This window comes from Eschrichtius robustus, chromosome 14 (genome assembly GCF_028021215.1).
Source record: "Eschrichtius robustus isolate mEscRob2 chromosome 14, mEscRob2.pri, whole genome shotgun sequence".
Classification (NCBI taxonomy): Eukaryota; Metazoa; Chordata; class Mammalia; order Artiodactyla; family Eschrichtiidae; genus Eschrichtius; species Eschrichtius robustus.
This window is the reverse complement of record NC_090837.1, coordinates 16905188-16929638: the sequence shown is the minus strand read 5'-3', so window position 1 is coordinate 16929638 and position 24451 is coordinate 16905188. Positions and strand designations below refer to the sequence as shown.

Sequence of the window (24451 nt, the reverse complement as noted above, 5' to 3'; positions counted from 1 at the left end):
GACCCTGTTTCAGCAAATTTTAAGCTGCTTTACTCTACCGGGAGAGAGGATATGCAAAAGTTATCTGTTGTTTAAGGCAAAATGTGGCATAAGAGCGGTTTTGAAGGAGGGATTTCTTTTAGTTGAGGGGTTGGGTGTCAGGAAAAGCTTCATGAAGGAGGGAGCATTCGAACTAGGGCCCTGAGGGCTAGAAGGGTTTTCACTAGCTGGCCCAGTGTGAGTTCAAACGAGGGAAGGGCGGGCGGGGAAAGCACCACATGTGGACGTCAAGTAGTTCAGCCTGGCACCTGGAACAGGTGGGAATTCCAGGTGGGAAGCAGCTCACCTGGGCTCCTGTGGGCAGCAGAGAACCACCAAAGCTTTTCATATAGGCAATGCCACCAGAAGAACCGGTTAGTTCTCGGAACCGGAGGACAGTGAGCCTGGGAGTGACCCGCCCCCGCCGAGGGAGAACTCCTGCCTGCTGCAACAGCGGAGAGTCTGTCAGCAAAGCCAGCCCCCGCAGCTTCAGCATGGCGGGGACTAGCCCTGGCATGTGGGGAGCTGTGTGGTAGAGTGACCTTTTGTTTCTTGCAGAGGCCAAACTGAGCAGTTTCTGGCAGCTGATTTTGGATGAGAAGAAGCAGGTTTTCACTTCTGACAAATTCCTGCTCATGGCTTCAGAGGATGGTGAGTCACTGCCCCCTTAGTTGAAGTCGAGTTTGGGGCTAAGTCTCTCTGGTGGGTCTTCAGAGAGGATCCTTCCCTGACAGCCTGTTGTTTTGACCAGACAGCTCAGCAAAAACCTGGAGCAGAGTGATCTGGCAAACAGCTCAGCTTTTGTGGGAATGAATGTACTCCTGTGGGATGTGGAAGGCTAGGGAAATGGGAGGGAAGTGGGAGATTTGTGGAGACAGCACTAATAGTTGTGGAGCTGTGATATTAGGTGTAATTACAGCTGACTGGGTAATTGGTGCTGTCATAGAGGTTTTCGTGTACTGAGAGGCAGCTGAGAAGCTCTGGTGAAGTGTGGCTGGCTCCACTCGCACCAGGAGATGGAAGAACTACTGGTTTCTATCTTGGCAGAGAAGGAACAGTTGATCTTTAAACGTATGTTTAAAATTCTGGGTTGCTTTAGAAGTATCTGCCGCTAATGGGTGATTGGAAAAGCCTTTTGACTGACAAATCACAACATTCTCTTAATGAGCTACAACTGTTAGTCACTTCTGATGTTTAAAAAATGTTTAGCGGGGGCTTCCCTGGTGGCGCAGTGGTTGAGAGTCTGCCTGCTGATGCAGGGGACACGGGTTCGTAGCCCTGGTCTGGGAGGATCCCACATGCTGCGGAGCGGCTGGGCCCGTGAGCCACAATTGCTGAGCCTGCGCGTCTGGAGCCTGTGCTCCGCAGCAGGAGAGGCCGCGATGGTGAGAGGCCCGCACACCGCGATGAGGAGTGGCCCCCGCTTGCCGCAGCTGGAGGGAGCCCTTGCGCGGAAGCGAGGACCCAACACAGCCATAAATAGATAAATAAATAAAATAAATAAAAAATGTTTAGCTAATTTTTGAATAGGAGATATATTCACATAATACAAAAAAAAAAAGACCCAAGAGAGTCTACACTGAAAGTTATACCCTTGCTTTGATCTCTAGCCACCCATTGTCCCTGGCCATGGAGAACCAATTTTATCAGTTTCTTGTGTATCTTTGATATTTTATATTTATACCAATAAATAACCTTATGTATCAGTTCTCTGCCTTTTTTACACAAGTGTTAATATGCCTACTATATGCATTGTGCTGTCTAGATTTGGAAATCATTTCACGTAAGTATATAATGAGCGCTCTCATTCTTTTTTTTAGAACTGCATAGTAATTTAAAAAAAATTATTTTATTGAAGTATAGTTGGACTTACAATGTGTTAATTTCTACTGTACAGCAAAGTGATTCAGTTATACGTATATATACATTCTTTTTCATATTCTGTTATCGTTTATCACAGGATATTGAATATATTTTTGCTTGTTCCAAAATACACGTGTGCCTATGGAGAACAGTATGGAGGTTCCTTAAAAAACTAAAAATAGAACTACCACATGACCCAGCAATCCCACTACTGGGCATATACTCTGAGAAAACCATAATTCAAAAAGAGTCATGTATCACAATGTTCATTGCAGCTCTATTTACAATAGCCAGGACATGGAAGCAACCTAAGTGTCCATCGACAGATGAATGGATAAAGAAGATGTGGCACATATATACAATGGAATGTTACTCAGCCATAAACAGAAACGAAATTGAGTTATTTGTAGTGAGGTAGATGGACCTAGAGTCTGTCATACGGAGTGAAGTAAGTCAGAAAGAGAAAAACAAATACCGTATGCTAACACATATATGGAATCTAAAAAAAAAAAAAATGGTTCTGAAGAACCTAGGGGCAGGACAGGAATAAAGGCGCAGATGTAGAGAATGGACTTGAGGACATGGGGAGGGGGAAGGGTAAGCTGGGACGAAGTGAGAGAGTGGCATGGAATTATATACACTACCAAATGTAAAATAGATAGCTAGTGGGAAGCAGCCGCATAGCACAGGGAGATCATCTCGGTGCTTTGTGATCACCTAGAGGGGTGGGATAGGGAGGGTGGGAGGAGACACAAGAGGGAGGAGATACGGGGATATATGTATGTGTACAGCTGATTCACTTTGTTATAAAGCAGAAACTAACACACGATTGTAAAGCAATTATACTCAAAGATGTTTTAAAAAAAAAACAATACACATGTGTAGTCAGCAAAAAAGAAAATTCAGTAGATACATGTATATGTATAACTGAATCACTTTGCTGTACACCTGAAACTAACACAACATTGTTAATCAGCTATACTCCAATATAAAATAAAAACTTAAAAAAAAAATTCTAGTGAACTGTAATTTTACCTTTACATTTTGGTGTTCATTTTCCAGTTCTTCCCAGTTCTTTCTGGATGTGTTCTCTATTTTAAAAACACTTGTGCTGTTTCTTCCCCCCCCAGCCCTCTGTACCGTGCTGCATCTGACAGAGAGACTGTTCCTTGACCATCCACACAGACTCACAGGCAACAAAGTTCAGTACGTGGGGCTCGTTTACCTTTCCCCTTGGGCCAAGTGACACAAACCCTGACAGGATCCTGAGACGTGGCGGTGTGTGAGGGGTGGGAGGCTGGCTGTGGAGAGCCCTATGCCTGGCCTTCCCCCAGGACGCCCTGTCCCTCTGCTGCAGGCAGTACCACCGGGCTCTGGTGGCGGTGCTCCTGAGCCGCACCTGGCACGTGCGCAGGCAGGCCCAGCAGACGGTTCGGAAGCTGCTGTCTGCTCTCGGGGGCTTCAAGCTGGCCTGCGGACTCCTGGAGGAGCTGAAGACTGTCCTCAGTTCTCACAAGGTCAGGGCATCTGGGCTGCAGAACTGGGGCTCACAGACCCCCTTAGCTGACCCTGCTTATGCTGTGGGATTTTAACTAGACTGCTCCTGGGCTGTTCTCACTCACTCAGACTCTGTGTGATGCCAGAATCTTCTGCCCTGCCCTGGTGTTTGGGTAACACCTTGTTTCATATAATTCCTTTTCCTTTTCAGATGCTTTTCTTTCTTCCCATGTTTTATGACATGTAGCTCAACCTTTTTATTCTTGAGTAATGGAAAAACACTTCATTTTTAAAGCACTTTATAATTTTTAAAGTGTTTTCTACCCATTGTCCCTTTCAGTTTTTCACAATGCCTTTAAAAGGCTGACAGGCTTACTACACTTATTTTATATGAGTTGTCCAGGGTTCCGGTAGCTGAAATGACTTGCTCAGGGTTCCCCAGCCAGGGGGTGGCAGAACTGGGAGTTGACCCGCAAGACCCGGCTCCTAATTTCAGTGCTCTTTGTTCCCTGTTTCACTGCTTCCCTCCTTCCCTAAGCCTGCTTGAGGGATGTGGGCCAGTGACAGACTTGCAGTCTCAGGGTAGGTCCCCTGGACCAGTGTCTGTTGCCTTCTTTCCCCCTGTGGGCTGTTTTAGGTGCTTTCTTCCAGGCCCATCTCATAGCCTGTGGGTCCCAGTGCAGGGCACTGGGTGTCAGTATCCACACCAGCAGGGAGCCCAGAGAACAACATGAATGAGAGGCAGCTGCCTCCCTGGCATCTTCATCTCCTGTGTGCCAGGCCTGCACGGGGCTCTGAGCAGTGGGGCTCACGTGTTGTCTCCCCACAGGTGCTGCCCTTAGAGGCTCTGGTGACCGATGCCGGGGAGGTGACTGAGGCGGGCAAGGCCTACGTGCCTCCGCGGGTCCTGCAGGAGGCTCTGTGCATCATCTCTGGGGTGCCAGGGCTGGAAGGTGATGTCACCAACACGGAACAGCTGGCCCAGGAGATGCTGATCATCTCCCACCATCCGTCCTTAGGTGCGTGCCTGGGGCGGGTATTGGAGGGGCGGGGACTACGTTGTAGGAGCAGGCCGGGCAGAAGGCCTCAAAGAGCTCCCCTTCCCTTCAGTGGCTGTGCAGTCTGGCCTGTGGCCAGCACTTCTTGCCAGGATGAAGATCGATCTGGAAGCCTTCATTACCAGGCACCTGGATCAGATCATTCCCAGGATCACCACACAGAGCCCCCTGAACCAGGTAATTGGCGTGTGAGCTGGTTTTGGTCTCAGGTCAGAGTCCAGACAGGGAAGATTCAGAGAAACAGGGAAGGTGTGATGAAAAGTGGGTTGAACCCTTGGGTTTCATGTGGCAGAAAATGCAAACTAGTTTGAGCACAAGAGGGAACTTGCTTGTTCCCTCATCTAACTGGTAAGACCCAGGATGTGACTGGACAGGGACTCAGGTGTCTTCAGGACCTTGTAGGTGGTGTGTCTCCTGCTCTCTGTCCATCTCTCTGTCTCATCCATCTGTGTACCATTTCTGCTTTCCACGGTATGGGCTCCATTCTCAGTCTCCCCTTTTTTAGTAGCAGGATAGCTATTCCAGGCTTACTTCTTGTCCTCCATCAGCTCCAGTGGGAAAAGCTTGCGTTTTCCAGTCATTTCAGCTGGCATGGGGTCTTACTGCCCTGGTTGACCTGACTTGGGTCTTGTGCTTATCCTGGGGCCCATCCTTCTGGTCTGGGTCACATGCCCACCTCTGGAGAGGGTGGGGTCAGCTCCACCTGAACCACAGAGATTGAGATTGGGAGAGGAATGTGCCCCCCAAATCATGGTGCTAGTACCAGGTAGGTACAGCTCGCTGAGAAGGCAGGCACACACTATAGTTGTCCACTCCAGTAGGCAGTGCTCAGAAAGAGCAGGCAGTGGCAAGAAGAAGGGGAACCAATTGCCTGGGGCATTTAGGCCTGGCAGGACCCCTCTCCAGTGCCAGCCATGGCGCACACTGACCGTGTCTATGTTTGTCTGGCAGTCTTCCATGAATGCCATGGGCTCCCTCTCCATCCTGTCCCCAGACCGGGTCCTCCCTCAGCTCATCAGCACCATCACCGCTTCCGTGCAGAACCCAGCGCTGTGCCAGGTGACACGGGAGGAGTTTGCTATTATGCAGACCCCTGCCGGGGAGCTGTACGACAAATCCATCATCCAGAGGTGAGCCCCCACTCATGGGCTCAATAGCCCCAAGTCTTAGTTTTCTTTTTTTTCTCTTTCCTTTTTTTTTTTTTTTTCAATTAATTTATTTGGCTGCGTCGGGTCTTAGTTGCAGCACGCGGGATCTTTAATGGCGGCACGTGGGATCGTTCCCTGCGGCACGCGGCCTCTTGGTTGCCGCGCACGGGCTTCTCTCTAGTTGTGGTATGTGGGCTCTAGAGCACGCGGGCTCAGTAGTTGTGGTGCGTGGGCTCAGTTGCCCCGTGGCATGTGAGATCTTAGTTCCCCAACCAGGGATTGAATTTGCGTCCCCTGTATTGGAAGGTGGATTCTTAACCACTGGACCACCAGAGAAGTGCCTGTCAGATGGAGACTATGTGTCCTTTGTCAGGTCTTGTGAGGAGTAAATGAAACAATCTGTCTGTTCATTGGAGGAGTGCTTGCTGTGTTCTAGGCACAGTACTTAGGCCCGGGATACAAGAGCATGTAGAGTATCCAGCACTTTCCTGGTGCATATGACTTAAAAGCTAGCTGGGGTTTTATGGCTGGCGGGAGGCTGAAGGGCCTGGTGGCTGTTTTGAACCTGGCTGATCCCCTGCTTTGGTGTTTCAGTGCCCAACAGGACAGCATAAAAAAGGCCAACATGAAGCGAGAGAACAAAGCTTACTCCTTCAAGGAGCAGATCATCGAGCTGGAGCTGAAGGAGGTGGGTACATGGAGGCCTCACACGTGGGGTGGCCTCAGGCTGGTCCCTTGGGTCATCCTGACCCATGGCACGCTCCTCCGACCTCCCCACTGATCCTGAGTCCTCCTGCCACACTCTTTATCTGCCCTTTCTCGGGTAGCTTTCTCTACCCCCAACTCAAGGAAAACAAATTTTTCTCTCTGCTGGCAGTAGTTCATGTATTTCCTCTGCTAAGTGGTGTTGCTTGATTCCATGCCTGTCCCCCCAGCTCCTGGAAGGCCGGGACCTATCTGTCCTCCTGATAGTAGGCACAGGGCCTGGCACAGTGTAGCCGCTGGGCATGGTTCATCGCTGTATTCGGCAGTGACAGAACTGGTTCTGACAGGAGCAAAGCACACAGGGCTCTTTCCTGTCTCAGAGCCTTTGTTTGCTCCTCCCTCGGTTTTTTGTTTTTTTTCCTCCCTCAGTCTTTACAAGGCTGGGTTCTTGTCTTCCACATCTCTGCCCACATATCCCCTTCGCGGAGAGGTGACCCCTCTGCCCACCCTATCCAGAGTAGACAGCGCGCCTCTTCTCATTTGCTATGCATCATATTTATTCCTTTCATAACATTTGTCGTGATCTGAAGTCACCTTGTTTATGTATCTGTTTCCCTGTTCGTTGTCTACCTGCACCCACTAGATTGTCAGCTCTGTGAGGATAAAGACTTGGTCTTGTTCTCATGGTCTCCCCAGCATCTAGAACAGTGCCTGCCACCATGTAGGTGCTAAGTAAAGACTTATCAAATGAATGAGTGCTCTCAGTCTTTGCAAGGCTTTAGCTTATACTGGAAGAGAGTGTCTGTAGGGCGGGCTGGCAGGAGGAGAGGCTGAAGCTGCATGGCTACCAGAGTACCCTTTTCAGCACCTGGAGGGACTTTTCATTTCTCTAACGTATAAAGGCCCTTCTTGTGTTTGTTAGTAGAGAATCCAGCAAGAAATCGCCTCTCTACTGCTCTCTCTGTTCTGTAGAAACCAGGTGGCTGTGGACTTGTGGGAGTAGGGGAGGCCACATGGCAGGTTGGGGGGCCAGGTCACAGATGTAGAGCTGTCCTGGTGCTGACTGGGGAGCTGAGCGTGCCCCGCTTGCTGGGAGGGAGGGAGTTCCCTTCCCTGGAGATGGATTTGCTTTGCTTGTTCCCTTCAGGAGATAAAGAAGAAGAAAGGCATAAAAGAGGAGGTGCAGCTGACCAGCAAACAGAAGGAGATGCTGCAGGCCCAGCTGGACAAGGAGGCGCAGGTCCGGAGGCGGCTGCAGGAGGTAAGCAGGTGCTGCCACCACACGCCTGCGCCACGAGAGTGCTGGGCCGCCTGGGGCAGGGCCCCGCTCACTGGCCTTCTGGGGTGACTCTGCTTACAGCTGGACAATGAGCTGGAGGCGGCGCTAGGACTGCTGGACACCATCCTGGCCAAGAACCCGTCCGGCCTGACCCAGTACATCCCTGTCCTGGTCGACTCTTTCCTGCCCTTGTTGAAATCTCCCCTCGCTGCTCCCAGGATCAAGAACCCTTTCCTGTCCTTGGCTGCCTGTGTCATGACCCCTAGGCTCAAGGCTTTGGGTTAGTCCTCGTTGGCTGGCTGTGGGCATGACCCTGGGGCAGGATGGGGGTGGACAGAGATGCCCCCGAGTGCTCGTGGGGAGGCATGCAGTGACCTAGGCTACTGACTTGTTTTCCTATGGATGCAGCCTCGGGCATCTCAAGCTGCGTATCCTTGGGAGCACACAGTGCCGCCTCCGCTCTCCCGTTTTATGTCTTCTGAGTCTTCATTCTGAGGGCCAAGTTTTAGATGCTAGTTGACGATCTTTCTGTAGCGGTTTTTTTTTTTAATTTATCTTATTTATTTATTTATTTTTGGCTGCGTTGGGTCTTCGTTGCTGTGCGTGGGCTTTCTCTAGTTGTGGCGAGTGGGGGCTACTCTTCTTCACGGTGCACGGGCTTCTCATTGTGGTGTCTTCTCTTGTTGCAGAGCAAGGGCTCTAGACGCGCGGGCTTCAGTAGTTGTGGCGCACGGGCTTAGTTGCTCCGCGGCATGTGGGATCTTCCTGGACCAGGGCTCGAACCCCTGTCCCCTGCATTGGCAGGAGGATTCTTAACCGCTGCGCCACCAGTGAAGCCCTGTAGCAGTTTTAAATTCAGTGGCGGTGGGATGGTTTGGTGCCACGTGGCCTGTCTGTGTAGCCCAGAGCTCCTGAGCGGCCACGTGTGGATGACCAGAGGTCTCTGTGGCCTTTAGCTTTCTGTTGGCTGTGGAGAAACAAAGACCAGGTGGGGTGGCTGGGAATTGTGGAGGCCTCACTTTATGGGTTGTTTAACGACCTTGAGGATGAACATACCTTGAGCCTGAGGGGTATGTTCCCTTTAGGGTGAGGCTGGAGTCAGGCGGTACACATAGAACCTGCCGGAAGTATTACCTGGATGGCTGCGCTGTTGCATGGAAGGTGGGAGGACCACATGGATAGAGCTGAATAACTCCCAACTGAATAACCCTTGGGTGGCTCATGCCTCCTCTCAGCGCACTTTTAATTCCTTAGTGTCAGAAGGGTATCTCCTTGCCGGACTGCCTACCCTTTGGCGCTGTCATGGAGATGAAATGAGAAATTAGGTTGAGGATACTTAGGCAGAGCAGAATTGATTACTATTAAGTCAGAGGGACATGGCATCTCTGCCCTGGGTCCCTGGTTTGCACCTGGGCCAGATTCTGTGTCTTGGTGAGGGTCATCCCCTGCTGGGTCCCTTCTCTTGGACACAGGAACTTTGGTGAGCCACGTGACTCTGCGCCTGCTGAAGCCAGAATGTGCCCTGGATAAGTCATGGTGCCAGGAAGAGCTGTCGGTGGCCGTGAAGAGGGCGGTGACCCTGCTGCACAGTCACGCCATCACCAGCAGGGCAGGCAAGGGAGAACCAGGTAAGGGACAGGACGGACAGAGGGCACGAGGCGGTATGAACCGTGCAGGGATTGCACGAGCTACGGCGGCCCGTCCCCCGGGGCTTCCTGAGGCTGTAGCCTCCAGTGAGTCTCTTCCCTCCCTGGCCTTGATTTCCTCATCTGAAAAAGGGGGGATGGACGATTTTTGAGTCTGGTCCCTGGTATTCTGAGTCACTGTGACCCCCATTGAGGGTTTAGTTCTTGCCATTGGAAGCTACTTGTCTGTCTGTCTGTCTGTCTGTCTGTCTGTCTGTCTATTTATTTATTTATTCATTCATTCATTCATTCATTTATGGCTGTGTTGGGTCTTCGTTTCTGTGCGAGGGCTTTCTCTAGTTGCGGCAAGTGGGGGCCACTCTTCATCGTGGTGCGCGGGCCTCTCACTATCGCGGCCTCTCTTGTTGCAGAGCACAGGCTCCAGACGCGCAGGCTCAGTAGTTGTGGCTCACGGGCCTAGTTGCTCCGCGGCATGTGGGATCCTCCCAGACCAGGGCTCGAGCCCACGTCCCCTGCATTGGCAGGCAGACTCTCAACCACTGCACCACCAGGGAAGCCCCTACTTGTCTGTTTTAACTCTCACATTGTGGAACTAGGCAGTGTCTGGGGTAGGGGCAAGACTGGCTTTAGAACTGGGCTACTGTCTGTCATCCCTCTTGTCATGCCACATACTTCAGGGTGTCAGGGCCTCCAGCCTTCCCCCCACCCACTTGCCCTGAGGATGGACACTGAGGCAGCCGTGCTCAGGGTCCTGCCCGACCTACAGGATCCATCTGCTTCTTGCTCTCACAGACGCCGCGCCCCTGTCCGCGCCAGCCTTCTCCTTAGTCTTCCCATTTCTGAAGATGGTGCTGACCGAGATGCCCCACCACAGCAAGGAGGAGGAGGAGCGCATGGCCCAGATTCTTCAGATCCTCACCGTCCACGCCCAGCTGAGGGCCTCACCCAGCAGCCCACCAGGGCGTGTGGACGAGGTTGGCCCGGGGAGCTCGGCTCCCCCTCGGCTTGAGGGGGTTGGGGAGGCAGGGGCTTCCGACGCTTCCCGACCCATGAACAATTCTGGGGGGGAGGTCATGCAGCATATACATATACCTATAGCAGCAACCATTGGTGAGGAGGGCCCAAATGTTCTATTCAGTGCGGTTGTCAAGACCTCACAGAAGCTTATGGGTCTCTTGTGTCTGATAGTTTCTGACCCAAAGAAGTTGAAGGATTTTGTATTAATTTATTGTTCTGTTTCTAACTCAGAAGATAGTGATGATCACTCTCTCCCTTTGACTTGCTTATGATTGTGAGACTGGAGCTCATTCATTGAGGAGTTTTCTTTTTAATAGATTATGTTCTAAAAATTTGCCAAAGTAATGCATGAGTAAAATTCCAACAGTACAGAAGCAAAAAGAGAAATGCCACTCCCTAGAGGTAACTATTGCTAACAGTTTGACCTCTACCCTTGTGGACCTTTTTTTTTTAAGCACATTCAAAACTCATACCCACAAACACAGCAAAGCAAAAATGGATTGTACTGCTTCTTTCATGGGACTATATTCTCTGGGTCTCCTCCGGTGTCCGGATCCATATGATCCATGTCACATGGATCTAATTTTACAGGCTGCATGGGGTTCTATGCTGTGGGTGCACCATGGTTTAGTTAACTTTTTACTTGATTGACATTTTAAGGTTGTTTCTAACGTTTCCATATTTTGAACATCGCTGTGGTGTGTCCCCTTGTACATTTATGTCCCTTGCACACTGTGTGAACATTTCTATAGGACAGATTCTTGGGCATGGAATTGTTAGGTTATGTGACATATTCTGAGCAATACCCTCACTAAACGTTTTCTTTTCTCCAATCCTAATACAACCTCACGTAGTGTTAATCTTGCCAACAATGGGTGAAAGAATGGCGTAATGTTTTATTTCGCATTTTTTTACTTGTAAAGTTCAGTATCTCTTCATATGTTTATGGGCCACCTGTATTTCATATTCTGTGAATTTCAACCAAGGTTAAGAGTTTATTTATTTTTAGTCCCTGAAGATCCTGGTTGACTGGGGTTGGCTCCTGTGCATTGAGTTGTAAACCTGACAGGGTTTCTACAGTGGAGTCAGCAGTGTGACCCAGAATGTTCCCCTGTGGGTGAGAGGGTGCTGCTTCGTGTGCCACCGGACTTGGTTACAGACCTTCCCTGGAGCTTCACCCTGACTTACCTTCTGTTCTCTCTTAGAATGGCCCAGAGTTGCTGCCTCGTGTGGCCATGCTGCGCCTTCTGACTTGGGTGATCGGCACAGGCTCTCCCCAACTGCAGGTGATCTGGTTCCCAGTTGGCTTTTGCTGTGGCTCAGTTCATGACCCCAACCTCAGGTCCTAGTTCTTCTCTCAGCCCTCAGTTCTGGCCTTGGGCAGAAGGGCTGCTTTTGAGAGCCAGCCTGACTGTTCTCAGCTAGTGAGGGGTTTTGCTTGGGTCCTGCCACTGGCCTTGGCCTGGCGCTGGGGTCTGAGCCCTAGTAGGGCTGTGGGGTGGGCGTTCTCAGTTCAGATTCCTCCCTGGGCCCCTCAGCCCATCACCTGGCTCCCCTGCCTGGCCCCATAGTAGGAAAAAAATTTGTGGAACTGAGCCCAGCGGATGGATGTCTTCCTCAGGTTCTGGCTTCAGACGCCCTGACCACCCTGTGTGCCAGCAGCAGTGGCAAGGATGGCTGTGCCTTTGCAGAGCAGGAGGAGGTGGACGTGCTGCTCTGCGCCTTGCTGTCCCCCTGTGCTAGTGTGCGGGACACTGCGCTCCGGGTGCGTGCCCACTCCCTCTTGGGGCTACCGTGGCGTCCCTTGTCCCTCAGTGTCCCTGTTCGAGCTGCCCTGATGGGAGATGCCGCACATATGCACCAGTGTGTCCTGGAGGCAAAGAGAAGAGGCCACAGAGTGTGGTTCGGGGTCATTCTAGGAATTGGAACAGCTAAACAGTTGTCGTGTATCACTGCCTATTTTTTTCTTCACCGCGGAAGGCTTCACCTAATTTCTAAAACGGAATGTGGATCTTGGTACTTTTATAGACAGATATAACTCACAGGATTGGTTCATTTCTTCAACCTACTACCTTATACTTTTTCTTGGTGCTTTGGGACCCAAAACTAAAGGATCCCCTTGGAGTATGAGACATTGATTCCTAAATGCCAGACTGCAGGCTCCTGCTATTGCTCTGTGACAGAGGTTTCACTGGTCCTTGGTAAAAATGTGAAAAACAATGGCAATGTGGCAAATATTTCTTAAAACAAAGGGAATGTCCTTTTTCTAAGGTTTTGTCTGACTTGCGTGTTTAGAGTTAAACTTTTAAATTCTATGTTAGAAATTCTACCGCTACATGCTATCATTTCATGAAAGAAAAGCTCTTTGAAGAGCAGCTAATGAGCTGAACTGACTCATGGCGCTCCCTAACCAGCGCTGTCCAGTGGAGCGTTCTGCAGGGCTGGAAATGTACATCTGTGCTGTCCAGTGTGGTAGCCACCGGCCAGCGTATGGCTGTTGAGCACTTGAAATGTTAACTGAAAATTAACATGAAATGTTAACTGAAAATTAATGTTAACTGAAAATTCTAACTGAAAAAGTTAGAGTTCATTTTAAATGATTTCACTGTGCAGACCCACGTGCGGCTGGTGGCTGCATCTTGGATGGTTCAGCCCTAGAGGGAGGCAGGGTGGTGGCGGGCAGGTCAGAGGCTCTTCCAAAGGTCATGCCTCACACGGTGTGATCCCACCCCCTCTCAGGGGCTGTTGGAACTCCACATGGTATTGCCAGCGCCTGACACTGATGAGAAGAATGGCCTGAACCTTCTGCGGAGGCTCTGGGTGGTCAAGTTTGACGAGGAGGAGGAGATCCGGAAGCTGGCTGAGAGGTGAGAGCCGTCAGAAGGCTGGTTTTCCTGCTCTGTTTTCTTTCCCCTTGTGAAATAACTGGAGCCAGCGTGCTCAGCCTACAGAGGGAAAGAGGGTCGGATGGTCGGGTTTGGCAGGGCCTGCGCTGCAGGTCCTTGTCTGACCAGCTCCGCCTTTGGTCTGCTATAGGCTCTGGTCAACCATGGGCCTAGATCTGCAGCCAGACCTCTGCTCCTTGCTCATCGACGACGTCATCTATCACGAGGCAGCTGTGAGGCAGGCCGGGGCCGAAGCCCTCTCCCAAGCAGTGGCGCGTTACCCGCGGCAGGCGGCGGAGGTTATGGGCAGGCTTATGGAGATTTACCAGGAGAAGCTCTATGTGAGTCGCTGTGCACCGCGACGCGGTCTGGGTGTGTGAGGGTGGGTTGGACCCTGTTCAGCCTCCCACCTGCTCCAAACAGGAGCCACACTGTGGCTCAGGGTGGCTTGTGTCTAATCTCTGGTCTCACCTGGGTCGCTGGCTTTACTGGAGAGAGCACTGCAGTGCATTGATCAACCTGTCTGTTGCAGCGGCCGCCCCCGGTGCTGGATGCTTTGGGACGCGTTATCTCAGAATCTCCTCCAGATCAGTGGGAAGCCAGGTATAACAGCTGCTTCAGCCTTGTACCACTCAGTGCTTTCTGAGGTGTGGCAGGTTGGCTGGGCTGGGTGCTGTGAAGAGGCAGCATGGGATAATGGATCAGCAGAGGGAAACAGCAAGACCTCCCTCTGAGTCAGAGACCTGAGTTGAAGTTCTGGCTCCTCCTGGCTAGCTAGACGACATGTTTCTCCTTTCCTCCGGGAGACTCTGTTTCTGTAGAGGTCCCTGGGCACCTCCTTACTGCTGTAGCTGAAAGAATAATAGTACTTAGCCTTTGTAGAATACGTCCACTTCTGAATGCCTTCACATCTGGTTCCTTCACCTCCCTTTCCTCCTGCCCTGGAGGGAGAGGGGTAGGCGATGCACTCACACCTGGGGGAACAGAGGCAGAGCTGGTCCCCTCCCCAAGGTCACCCTGGAGGAGGTAAACCCTGGGCAGATAGGAGGACTCTGTTTTACAAGTGGGCCGTTCCCAAACCAGTGGGCACAGCCGTGGGTAAGCACAGGGCATTGGGCTCCGTGTTGTGCTCTGCCCTTGAAGCAGTGTTTGCTGTTGGCAGCCTCACTCTCCTAGTGACATACTGGGATAGGTGCCACCAGCAGGGGAGGAGGCCTCTGGCTTGCCCTTGCCCCCCTGACACGCTCTCCCTTCTTTCCTAGGTGTGGCTTGGCTTTGGCTCTGAACAAGCTCTCCCAGTGTTTGGACAGTTCTCAGGTGAAGCCACTCTTTCAATTTTTTGTCCCTGATGCCCTCAACGACCGAAACCCAGACGTCCGGAAGTGCATGTTAGATGCAGCCCTTGCGACGCTCAACACACATGGGAAGGTAAAAGATTTCAGCTAGCTGAGGAGGTGGGGAGAAGGCTGGGCCAAGGTGGGCTGAGCAGTGGTGCCGCAGGGATGCTGAGTGCTCGAAATCCAGGCAGGGCACTAGCCCCCGTGGAAAATTCCATTTGTATTTCTTTTGAGTCATAAAGACCCCCCAAAAGGGTGTTAAATTCTTGTAAGTCTGCTGCAATTCTGCCAGAAACTGGGAAACCCGCTGGCAGTGCTGGCTAGCTTGTTAGGATGCCTGTCCCAGAGCCAGCCTTGGGCTTGGTCCTCGGGCAGAGACCGTCATCCCCAGGCACAGCCTGTGGGCTGACGTGAGGCTCCTGGAGCTCTTGGCTTTCCAGGAGAACGTCAACTCGCTGCTGCCGGTGTTTGAGGAGTTTCTGAAGAACGCACCCAATGATGCCAGCTATGACGCTGTGCGGCAGAGCGTGGTGGTCCTGATGGGCTCTCTAGCCAAGCACCTGGAAAAGAGCGACCCCAAAGTGAAGCCTATTGTCGCCAAGCTCATCGCCGCTCTCTCCACCCCCTCCCAACAGGTACCTGCCCCCTGGCCTGGGGCCCCAACTGGGTGGGCAGTGGGATGCTAGGGACAGAGTCAGGTATCAGGGTCCAGAAGGCCCAGTTCTCTGCGAGGAGTCATCTCGTCTCGGGACAGCCTGGTTTATAGTCAGGAATACCCACCTCTGGAGGGGGAGTTAGTTTGTTACTTTGTTCTAGTAGACCTCTTAGATGTTTTCATTTTTTCTACTCATTTTCTAAGAGTCAGTTTTTGCATTTAGAGTAAACCTGTCCCTGGGTATACAGAGGTTTTAAAAAAAAAAAAAAAAATTGTTCTTGATGTGTTAGCCTTTTCCTGATCCTCTCCCTGTGTGTGTTATATGTTTTGGGGGCCTTGTAATGCAGCCTCCAAGCCACAGTGCAAAGGAATTTTTTTTGTTCTCTTATTTGAAAAACACATTTACATGTATTTTCTGTGACTTGCATTTCGGACAACCCAGAGTGTCCTCCTCAAAGGCACAGTTGAAAACCACAGGTTTACTGAATTGTGGTCAAATAGGCTGTCAGAGTACCTGGCCTCCCAAGCTTCCTGCCCAGGCCCCTGGCTGCAGACTGCCTCGCTGCCCTGGTCGGGCTTCATGAGCTGTGGCTGGAAGACGACTGACAGCATCTTTTGGGACTGCTTGATTTGGACCTGGCCCTGTAAGGCCCAGCCCCATTTCCCCGTGACTACAAATTTGAAAACTGAGAGATTTGGGCTGTTTTTAAGGAGGCACAGTAGCATGCCTCTCTCTGGATCTTTCTCTGTGAGTGGGTTTAATCTTCCTGAGGTTTTACCCCACCTGCCCAGGCCTAGGTTCTCTCTTCAGACCAGAAATAGCACCGTAATGGCTGATGCTCTCCTGGCTAACAGATGTAGCGTGCACCCTGACGGAATGTGGGTCAGGCATGAGCTTGTACCACCATCTGCCTTTCCAATGCCCTGTGTGGTCTGACCTGCGGTGGCTGAGATGGGGCTGGGGGACGTTTGGGGGTGAGGTGCTGCGGAGGACTGCATCGGCTGCCAGGGCCTGGCTGTGGTTGAGCTGCAGCACTGACGCGGCGGGCCCCTCCCCCAGGTCCAGGAATCCGTGGCCAGCTGCTTGCCGCCCCTCGTCCCCGCCATCAAGGAAGACGCTGGAGGGATGATCCAGAGGCTGATGCAGCAGCTGCTGGAGTCAGACAAGTACGCTGAGCGCAAAGGGGCTGCTTACGGGCTGGCGGGCCTGGTAAAGGGCCTGGGCATCCTGTCGCTGAAGCAGCAGGAGATGATGGCTGCGCTGACCGATGCCATCCAGGACAAGAAGAACTTCCGCCGCCGAGAGGGTGAGTGTCTCCAAGCTCGGTGCCGCCCAGCGTGGGAGGTCAGTCCCCATGGCTGCCAGAGGAGGGAATCCGGCTTTTCCTCCCCTGGTGAAGGCCGGCGTTTGTGTGTGTGCTGCAGGGGGGGCAGCTGTCTGTGAGCCATTCCATCCCATCCTTGCTGATGCGGCCCGGACTTCCTTTTTTCTAACTCAGCAACACCCTCAGCTGAGAGAGACTTGCCTTTCTAGCTGTCAGTGCTCCCTGTTCTCAGCTCCTTTATGCTCAGGGGAGGCAGAGGGGCTGCTCCCTCACGGGGCGGCCACTTTAGTCCCACAGCTGCCCTGAGTGTTTTCCAGAGGGTGAGGAGGTGGTGGGGAGCTTGTCCTGTAGCTGCCCCGAGAGGACATCCTGTTCCCAGCTGTCCTGCCTTCTCCCCCAGGAGCCCTCTTTGCCTTCGAGATGCTCTGCACCATGCTGGGAAAGCTCTTCGAGCCGTACGTGGTTCATGTGCTGCCCCATCTGCTGCTGTGCTTCGGGGATGGGAACCAGTACGTGCGTGAGGTAAGTCCTGAGGCTGCACTTGGGAATGGCTGGCAGTGGTTCAAGGCCTCTGCTGCTGGCAAGCCCTCTGCCCGCATCTTGGACACTGGTTACTGGTACGGACTCCTCTGGTTCCCAGTGAAGTACTGAAGCCCTAGGAGGTGAGAAACCATGTTTCTCCTGCTCAGCAGTCTCTGCGGGCCTGGGCACAGGGTCTGACGCAGTAGACCTACCAGTGAGCATTGGTCACCAGGAGAACCCTCGGTCCAGCATCAGGCCTTGACCCTTGCGTAGCCGAGGAGGCCCCTGAACATCTTTTCTCCTCCCTTGAGGCTGCAGATGACTGTGCCAAGGCTGTGATGAGCAACCTGAGTGCTCACGGGGTGAAGCTGGTGCTCCCCTCCTTATTGGCTGCCCTGGAGGAGGAATCCTGGAGGACCAAAGCCGGTAAGGCCGCTCCCTCTGTGTCTCTGTCTCAACTTCCTGTTCTGAAAACTGCCCTCACAGGGGTCCAGAGCCACAGCTCTTGTGCCGTGTGTGCTCCCCAGCCCAGGGATGAGGCCAAGACTCTGGTTAGGCAGCTCATTGCTTTATTAGTTTGTGTGCTTTCTTGCAAAGAACAGGCCTCCCACAGGAGCCACAGACCTAAGTCAGGAAATCCCAGAGCTTTAAGGCTAGTCTGTGGCTAGGTCTGTGATTTTAAAGCCTTTTCCCCCAACCATTAAACCGCCTTTTTTTTTTTTTTTAAAGAATCAATTTTTATTTTATTTTTGGTGGCTGTGTTGGGTCTTTGTTGCTGCACGCAGGCTTTCTCTAGCTGGGGCGAGCAGGGGCTACTCTTTGTTGTGGTGCGTGGGCTTCTCATGTGGTGGCTTCTCTTGTTGTGGAGCACCGGCTCTAGGTGCGCGGGCTTCAGTAGTTGTGGCCTGCGGGCTCAGTAGTTGTGGCTCGCGGGCTCTAGAGCTCAGGTTTAGTAGTTGTGGCGCACGGGGTGGGCTTAGTTGCTCCGCGGCATGTGGGACCTTCCCGGACCAGGGGTTGAACCCATGTCCCCTGCATTGGCAGGCAGATTCTTAACCACTGCGCCACCAGGGAATTCCCAAAACCCCTTTTTAAAAAATGTAATCTTATTTGGAATCCTAATTTGTAAAACACAGAGTTGCTCAGGTTTGGGGAGGGTCAGTGTCGGGGCTTCCTCCTCAGTCCTTCAGGCTTCCCCCTACATCTTGAAAAATCACAATCTTAATCAGTCTCCTCATTTGTAGATGAGGAGACTGAGGCCAGAGAAATTCAGTGAATTGACCTTGGATCACTGTCAGCTCTAAGCCAGGTCTGGCCACTCTCCCCAACACTGCCCAGCCTCTCGCCCAGGCTCCCAGGCTCAGCAGGCCTCAGGAGCATTTTGCTCGCTTGGCTGGAGCCAGGCCCTGTGCCCTCTTCCCAGGACTGCTGGAGCAGTCTGCAGAGGAGCAGGCCGCGTGTCCCTTGCCCGAGCAGCCAGCCCAGGCGACTTGCCAACCTGTGCTCAGTGATTTCATGCTGGGCGTGTGTCTGCTGTCTGCAGGGTCGGTGGAATTGCTTGGGGCGATGGCGTACTGTGCTCCTAAGCAGCTGTCGTCCTGCCTACCCAACATCGTGCCCAAGCTCACGGAGGTGCTCACCGACTCCCACGTCAAAGTGCAGAAGGCCGGACAGCAGGCGCTCAGGCAAATTGGCTCCGTCATCAGGAACCCGGAGATCCTGGGTACGCCTCTCCCACGAGGGCACTGGCCCTGGCTCCTCCTCCCATCCCTGGACACTGCAGAGAACATGCACCCATTCAGCTTAGGCCCTCTGAGGACAGATATGTTCACATTGAGATAACCTCTAAATTTGGGGAAACCCTTTTCCTACGATAATAAGTGGAAAGTAGTTTGGAAGTGGTCTGTTTTCCTGTTGGTCTGGAGCAGTCGTTGACTGCTCAGGTAGGGAAACTGAGTTGTTGGCCCAGAAATAGCTTGACTCTAAGGGAGCCTTGAGGTCAACAGATGAATGACAAGCTCTGGACCACATCTGCATCATCCAAAGTGTTAGGTTTTGGGGAACTTTTCTATTCTCTCTCATTCCAGGAGACCTGTGATAGAGGGAAGGTTAGGGAGCTTACTTTTTAGTGTGGTTCTTTCTTGAGTAATTAGGGAAAGATTGATTTCTAGAAACAAACCCCAGCCAGCTACCTTGACCAGCACTGTACTTGTTAATTTTTAAGCTTCAGCATAGAACATCGGTACCCATTCAGTGCCTTTCAGCCTGAGTACTTCCAGACTTGTTTTCATTCAGAAAATGATGGGTTTTTGTTTTTGTTTTTTAAGGGATGAATAGGTAGATGTGGATTTTGTTGTTGTTTACAATGTCCAGCACCCCTGGGGCTTTCTAAGGCCCAGAACAGTCTCATCTCTATCGAATGAATGCCTTCATTTTTGGAATCCAGCCTGGGACCTTTTTTTTCTTTTTTAAATTGACTAGTTTGTATAATGTAAAATTCACTTCTCAAAAATGTACAACTTAGTGGTTTTTAGCATATTCACAAAATTATGTAAGTATCACCGCTGTTTAGTTCCGGGGCATTTTCATCATCCCAGAAAGGAACCCCACACCCATTAGCATTCACTCCTCATTTCCCCTCCTACCTCTAGCCCGTGACAACCACTAATCTATTTTCTGTCTCTGAGTTTGCCTATTCTGGACACTTCATGTAAATGGCATCATACAGTATGTGGCCTTTTATGTCTAGCATCTTGCATTTAGCATTATGTTTTCAAGGTTCATCCACGCTGTAGCGTGTATCAGTACTTCTTTCCTTTTATGGCCCAATAATGTATTCCATTGAATGAGTATACCACATTTTGTTTATCCATTCATCAATCGATAAATGTTTGGGTCGTTTCCACTTTTTGGCTATTAATGTTGCTATGAACATCTGTATCGAAGGTATTTCTTTCTTTTCCCTGTAGGCATGATTTCAGTTCTCTTGGTTAGATACCTAGGAATGGAATTGCTGGGTAAAAATTGGGGTAACTGTTTAGCTTTTTGAGGAACTGCTAGACTGTAACCCCACGCGGCTGTACCATTTGACATTCCCGGCAGCAATGTATGAGAGTTCCAATTGCCAACTCTGTTATTGTCTGTCTTTTTGGTTACAGCCATCCTAGTGGGTGTGAAGTGGCATCTCATTGTGGTTTTGATTTGCATTTCCCTAATGACTAATGATGTGGAACATGTTTTCATGTGCTTATTTTTCATTTGCGTATCTTCTTTGGAAAACTGTCTATTCAAATCCTTTGCCCATTTTTTAACTGGGTTATTAGTTTTTTGTTGTTGTTTGTTTGTTTTTTTTTCTGTTGTTTTTTTTGGTCTGCGTGCTTGGCTTGCGTGATCTTAGTCACCTGACCAGGGATTGAACATGGGTCCTGGCAGTGAAAGCACCGAGTCCTAACCACTGGACCGCCAGGGAATTCCCTTGAAAGTCTTGACCAGCATGTGTCTTTGTAGTTGTTGAATTCCCTGGGTTTGTGGAAGAGATAAGCCAGGTATTCCTCTTGGAATTCCTTCTGCTGGGCTGATGGTGCTGAACTTTTGAGATACGGCAGTATCTGGGCTTAGCTGCTCTGAGTATTGTGTGCTTCACTCCCACCACTGGTTCAGGGGCCTTTGGTGTCTCCAAACAGTTTTTTCACAAAACCACTTTGGGTTGCTGCTTCCAGAATAAGATCCATGTTGTCCAAGTAGCTCTCCCACAGAGGCCCAGCGCTGAGGCTGCAGCTCAGTGCCATTGAAGCTAGCCCACAGGTGCCCCACCAGACCACAACTGTGCAGTGCAAAGGGGTGATGGCTGCCGTCCCCACACCGCTTCCTCTTGGGGAGCAAGAATAGAATTGCTCTTTGCAGACAGGCTGGCTTTCTCATTTGGCGATTTGTGGGGCTCTAGGGAGGGGTGACCTTGGACTCCCTTCTCTTTGGGCCCCCTCTGGTGCTGGGGATCCAGCAGATTTGCCACACCATAGACTTGTACAAAGCAGCCTCTCTCTTGTTTGGACATGCAGCCATTGCCCCAGTCCTGCTGGATGCCCTGACGGACCCCTCTCGGAAGACCCAGAAGTGCTTGCAGACCTTGCTGGACACCAAGTTTGTCCACTTCATTGATGCCCCGTCCCTGGCCCTCATCATGCCCATTGTCCAGAGAGCCTTCCAGGACCGTTCCACGGACACACGGAAGATGGCAGCCCAGATCATTGGCAACATGTACTCCCTGACAGACCAGAAGGTATCAGCCTATCTGGGGCTCGTACAGGACAGACCAGTGGATGCTGGTTTAGGGCACAGAGTCCCTACTGACAATAGACACAGGAGAGCTATGAGCATTTGATCCCTGATTATATTTGGGGGGAGAAATGGACCATTTTGGGGTAGAGGGTAGAAATCTAGGCTCTCTGGGCATCTTCCAGAATATAGCGATACAAGTCCTTACTAGCTCAGCCCCCAGGTGAGGCCTGTCCCACTGGGTTCCTTTTATAGATTGACAGGGAGGAAAGGTCCAGCCTTGCCTTTGACCTTTCAGGAGTCGAAGGTCCCTCTTTGGGAAAGCGGCTGCTGCTTTGCCTGCTTGCAGTGTTTTCTTGTCGAAAGCATTTGCTTCTGTAAGCCTCTCAGAGGAAATTAGCCTAGTTTGGGAGATTTACTTTGTTTGTCTGTTTACTTGCTCCTAGGGGCTTGCATGTGTTATCTCACTACCACAGCTCTGCTTTGCTTGCTGAGGCTCTGGGCACAAGAGATAAAGTGGGAAAGTTAGTCAATCCTAGGAAATTTGGGATAGTTAGAAAACCAAAAAATTTTATCCATAGCCCTCCAAAAGCTAAAATAATTATTGTTAATGTTTTTAAATTACATGTAAAAAATATTTCCAAACATAAATGTATTTCCAAGTTATAACAAGTTATTCATAAAACTGAGTTTTTAATAGTTATGTAATATTCCAACGAGTTTATATATCATAACTTATATAATTCTATTGTTGGTCATATAGTGTCCAAGGTTTTTTGCTATTTTAAATGATGCTGCAGTGAACATAAGGCTTTTTCTATATTTAAAACTGTTTCTGAAAGCTGAATGCTGTATCAAGAGACATAAACCTTTTAAGGTGAAGAGAGTGAAAAGATGATAATGCAGTTCTGAAAGGAGTGCCAAAAGAATTTCCTAGATTCCCGAGGCTGGGCAGCCCTTGGTCCCAGAAGGAGGAAGAGCATTGAACTGCATCTGGGGGCTCACTCGACCTCTTGAGGATGGGCCTGGGGTCCCTCGTAGGTTTCCCTGAGCAATCACATGGGCCTTCAAGGAACCGGGGGGAGTGGTGGGGGTTCTTTGCCAGTGACAAGCACCCCTCTGAGTGCTCCTAGTCAGCAGAATGGTGTGGTCAGGGTCCACCGTGAAGCAGGGCTGGAGAAAGCCGGAATTGGGCCCCTGCTGAGCCACCTCTTCTGTTATTGCAGGACTTGGCTCCTTATCTGCCAAGCGTGACGCCTGGTCTGAAAGCCTCTCTTTTGGACCCTGTACCTGAGGTGAGTCTGGGAGGAGAGGGGGCAGGAGCTCGTTATTTTAGCCCAGTCCCAGAAAATTGATTCCTAAGAATTCCCTATAAGCTGCATTTGCGTCTGTCTGGTAAAGGGAAGGAGACCCTAGGGGACCCCGCCTTGCTCCTGCATGGTCTCCTGGTCTTGAGCCACATCTCTTCGCCATCCCTGCTCTTGGTTACCTGACAGGTGCGGACGGTGTCTGCAAAGGCTCTTGGGGCCATGGTGAAGGGCATGGGGGAGTCATGCTTTGAGGACTTGCTGCCGTGGCTGATGGAGACACTGACCTATGAGCAGAGCTCTGTGGATCGCTCAGGCGCCGCGCAGGGTGAGGCAGGGTGGGCCCAGGGGCCAGACCGGCAATGCCCTCTGGTGACCTTTAGATCTGGTGGGCTCATTCTGTCCTTTTCTTGCAGGGTTGGCCGAGGTCATGGCTGGCTTGGGGGTGGAGAAGTTGGAGAAGCTGATGCCAGAAATTGTGGCTACAGCCAGCAAAGTGGACATTGCACCCCACGTCCGAGATGGCTATATCATGATGTTCAACTACCTGCCCATCACCTTCGGGGACAAGTTCACTCCTTATGTGGGGCCCATCATCCCCTGTATCCTCAAAGTAGGCACCAGCGACAATGCTGAGGATAGCATTACTGAGGAGGGCAGGACACATGCGCTCTCCCAGAGAGCTAGGGCTCCCCGCCAGTTGGGGCTGGGTGGCAGGAGTCCTCATCCTGCTCTTCAGGGAGTCCCATTTCCTCTTGGGTTTGGGTGCCTAGGGGAAGGCAGTTCTGGCTGACCCACCCTCTGTGTGCACAGGCTCTTGCTGATGAGAACGAGTTTGTGCGTGATACAGCCCTGCGTGCGGGCCAGCGGGTCATCTCCATGTACGCCGAGACGGCCATAGCCCTGCTGCTGCCCCAGCTGGAGCAAGGCCTCTTTGACGACCTCTGGAGAATAAGGTGAGAACTCAGGCGGAAAGACCCAGTGGCCATAGTTCTGTGTTTGGGGAACTGAGAAATGAAAAGCAAAATGTTGCCAGAAACTCTCAATTTTTCCAGACCCTCACTTTTAACCTTTTTATAACTCTCCAGTATCCCATAGCAGTGTCTTCAATTCTGATTCTCTTCTAAAAAGTTCTCTCTATTCAGTCCTTCAGTTTGTGTCAAAATTTTAAATGCGAATGCTTTTTAATCTGAAAATTCTACTTCTAGGATTTTATTGCAAGGACATATTTAGTCAAGTGCTTAAAGATGTATTTAGAAGGATGTTTGTTGCGGTATTGTTTATCATTTGAAAAACTGAAGGTAGGTTTAGAAAAGTCATCGCACGTCCACACCATGAACTTTGATTTGGCCATTACAAAGAATGGCATAAGGACTGTGTCAGCTGAGACAGAAAGCTCCTCGACCTATTGTTGATGGAAAGGTGCGGGCCATGGCCTGGTGTACGTGGTGCAGGTCCACTTCACACATGGTATGTGGGAGGGTGATGTGTACAAGGGTGTCACCGGAGTGTCAGAGTGGTTGCCTGGGTGCTGGGAGTCTGGGTGATTGTTTACGCTCTCTTTATATTTTTTTGTATTGTTTGAATTTTCAGTTTCAATATGATATTTCTGTAATCATTAAAAACCATAAATCTAATTTGATTTGAAGAGAAATGAAGTTTATCCTTCTAGGCCTCTCCTTATGTCTGTAGTTCTGATGGTCCACATTCCTGGTTTCTTGTTACTACTTCCCTCTGTGCTCTCTTCTCTCTTTTTAATAACTTTATTATAGAAATTTTCATATCTGCTTTTAAAAAATGTTTGTCCTTTTTTATTATTAAAATAATGTTCATTAGTAGATAACTTGGAAGGAACATATGTGGGAGACTGTAAAGGAATGAGTATCGTCTGTGACCTCTCCTGTTCTAAGAGAA

At 50.8% G+C, this 24451-nt stretch overlaps 1 protein-coding gene across 2 annotated transcripts in view; it reads left to right on the top strand.

Annotated features, from left to right (window-relative positions):
- Nucleotides 1-24451, top strand: part of GCN1 (GCN1 activator of EIF2AK4) — a 56610-nt gene that overhangs the window by 18468 nt on the left and 13691 nt on the right. For both annotated transcript variants that reach the window (XM_068562202.1, XM_068562203.1), the window contains exons 16-42: nt 577-669; nt 3012-3087; nt 3239-3398; nt 4208-4397; nt 4489-4613; nt 5388-5566; nt 6179-6272; nt 7437-7550; nt 7650-7848; nt 9041-9196; nt 10007-10188; nt 11437-11517; nt 11853-11996; nt 12971-13098; nt 13268-13457; nt 13649-13719; nt 14379-14544; nt 14894-15088; nt 16169-16415; nt 16834-16955; nt 17267-17381; nt 18499-18678; nt 21014-21234; nt 22457-22525; nt 22727-22865; nt 22954-23150; nt 23351-23493. In XM_068562202.1, coding sequence (XP_068418303.1) covers nt 577-669; nt 3012-3087; nt 3239-3398; nt 4208-4397; nt 4489-4613; nt 5388-5566; nt 6179-6272; nt 7437-7550; nt 7650-7848; nt 9041-9196; nt 10007-10188; nt 11437-11517; nt 11853-11996; nt 12971-13098; nt 13268-13457; nt 13649-13719; nt 14379-14544; nt 14894-15088; nt 16169-16415; nt 16834-16955; nt 17267-17381; nt 18499-18678; nt 21014-21234; nt 22457-22525; nt 22727-22865; nt 22954-23150; nt 23351-23493 — 3976 coding nt within the window. The remainder of the gene's footprint in view (nt 1-576; nt 670-3011; nt 3088-3238; nt 3399-4207; nt 4398-4488; nt 4614-5387; nt 5567-6178; nt 6273-7436; nt 7551-7649; nt 7849-9040; nt 9197-10006; nt 10189-11436; nt 11518-11852; nt 11997-12970; nt 13099-13267; nt 13458-13648; nt 13720-14378; nt 14545-14893; nt 15089-16168; nt 16416-16833; nt 16956-17266; nt 17382-18498; nt 18679-21013; nt 21235-22456; nt 22526-22726; nt 22866-22953; nt 23151-23350; nt 23494-24451) is intronic.